The sequence below is a fragment of the Morone saxatilis genome, unplaced genomic scaffold, assembly GCF_004916995.1.
Source record: "Morone saxatilis isolate NCDOM2014 unplaced genomic scaffold, NCSU_SB_2.0 Contig17, whole genome shotgun sequence".
NCBI classification, from domain to species: Eukaryota; Metazoa; Chordata; class Actinopteri; family Moronidae; genus Morone; species Morone saxatilis.
Genome location: NW_023339729.1, coordinates 9,085,977 through 9,086,207, shown reverse-complemented (window position 1 = coordinate 9,086,207; position 231 = coordinate 9,085,977). Strand labels below are relative to the sequence as shown.

Here is a 231-nt window from a genome sequence, read left to right as displayed (position 1 = left end):
TGTGTGTGTGTGTGTATGATTTTACCTGGGTATGCCAGGTGGCAGTGCAGGAGGCACACGAGCCGGCCTGGAGGGGACAAGAGGCACAGCACCAGAGTTGGGATCACCTGCGTAAGCCGTTTGGCCGGGGCCGGGGCGAGACGGTACAGGCGGTGCTCCGAATGCCGGTGAGGGGTTAAGGGGTGGTGGAGGTCCCGGGGTGGGCCCCCTCACTGCTGGGGGTCGGCTGGG

At 65.8% G+C, this 231-nt stretch overlaps 1 protein-coding gene across 1 annotated transcript in view; it reads right to left on the bottom strand.

Annotated features, from left to right (window-relative positions):
- Positions 1–231, bottom strand: part of LOC118326873 (dynamin-2-like) — a 17,156-nt gene that overhangs the window by 1,657 nt on the left and 15,268 nt on the right. Inside the window, 1 exon segment of the mRNA XM_035660017.1 lies at positions 26–231. This exon segment is cut by the window's right edge and continues 24 nt beyond it. Within this exon segment, the coding sequence (XP_035515910.1) occupies positions 26–231 (206 nt within the window).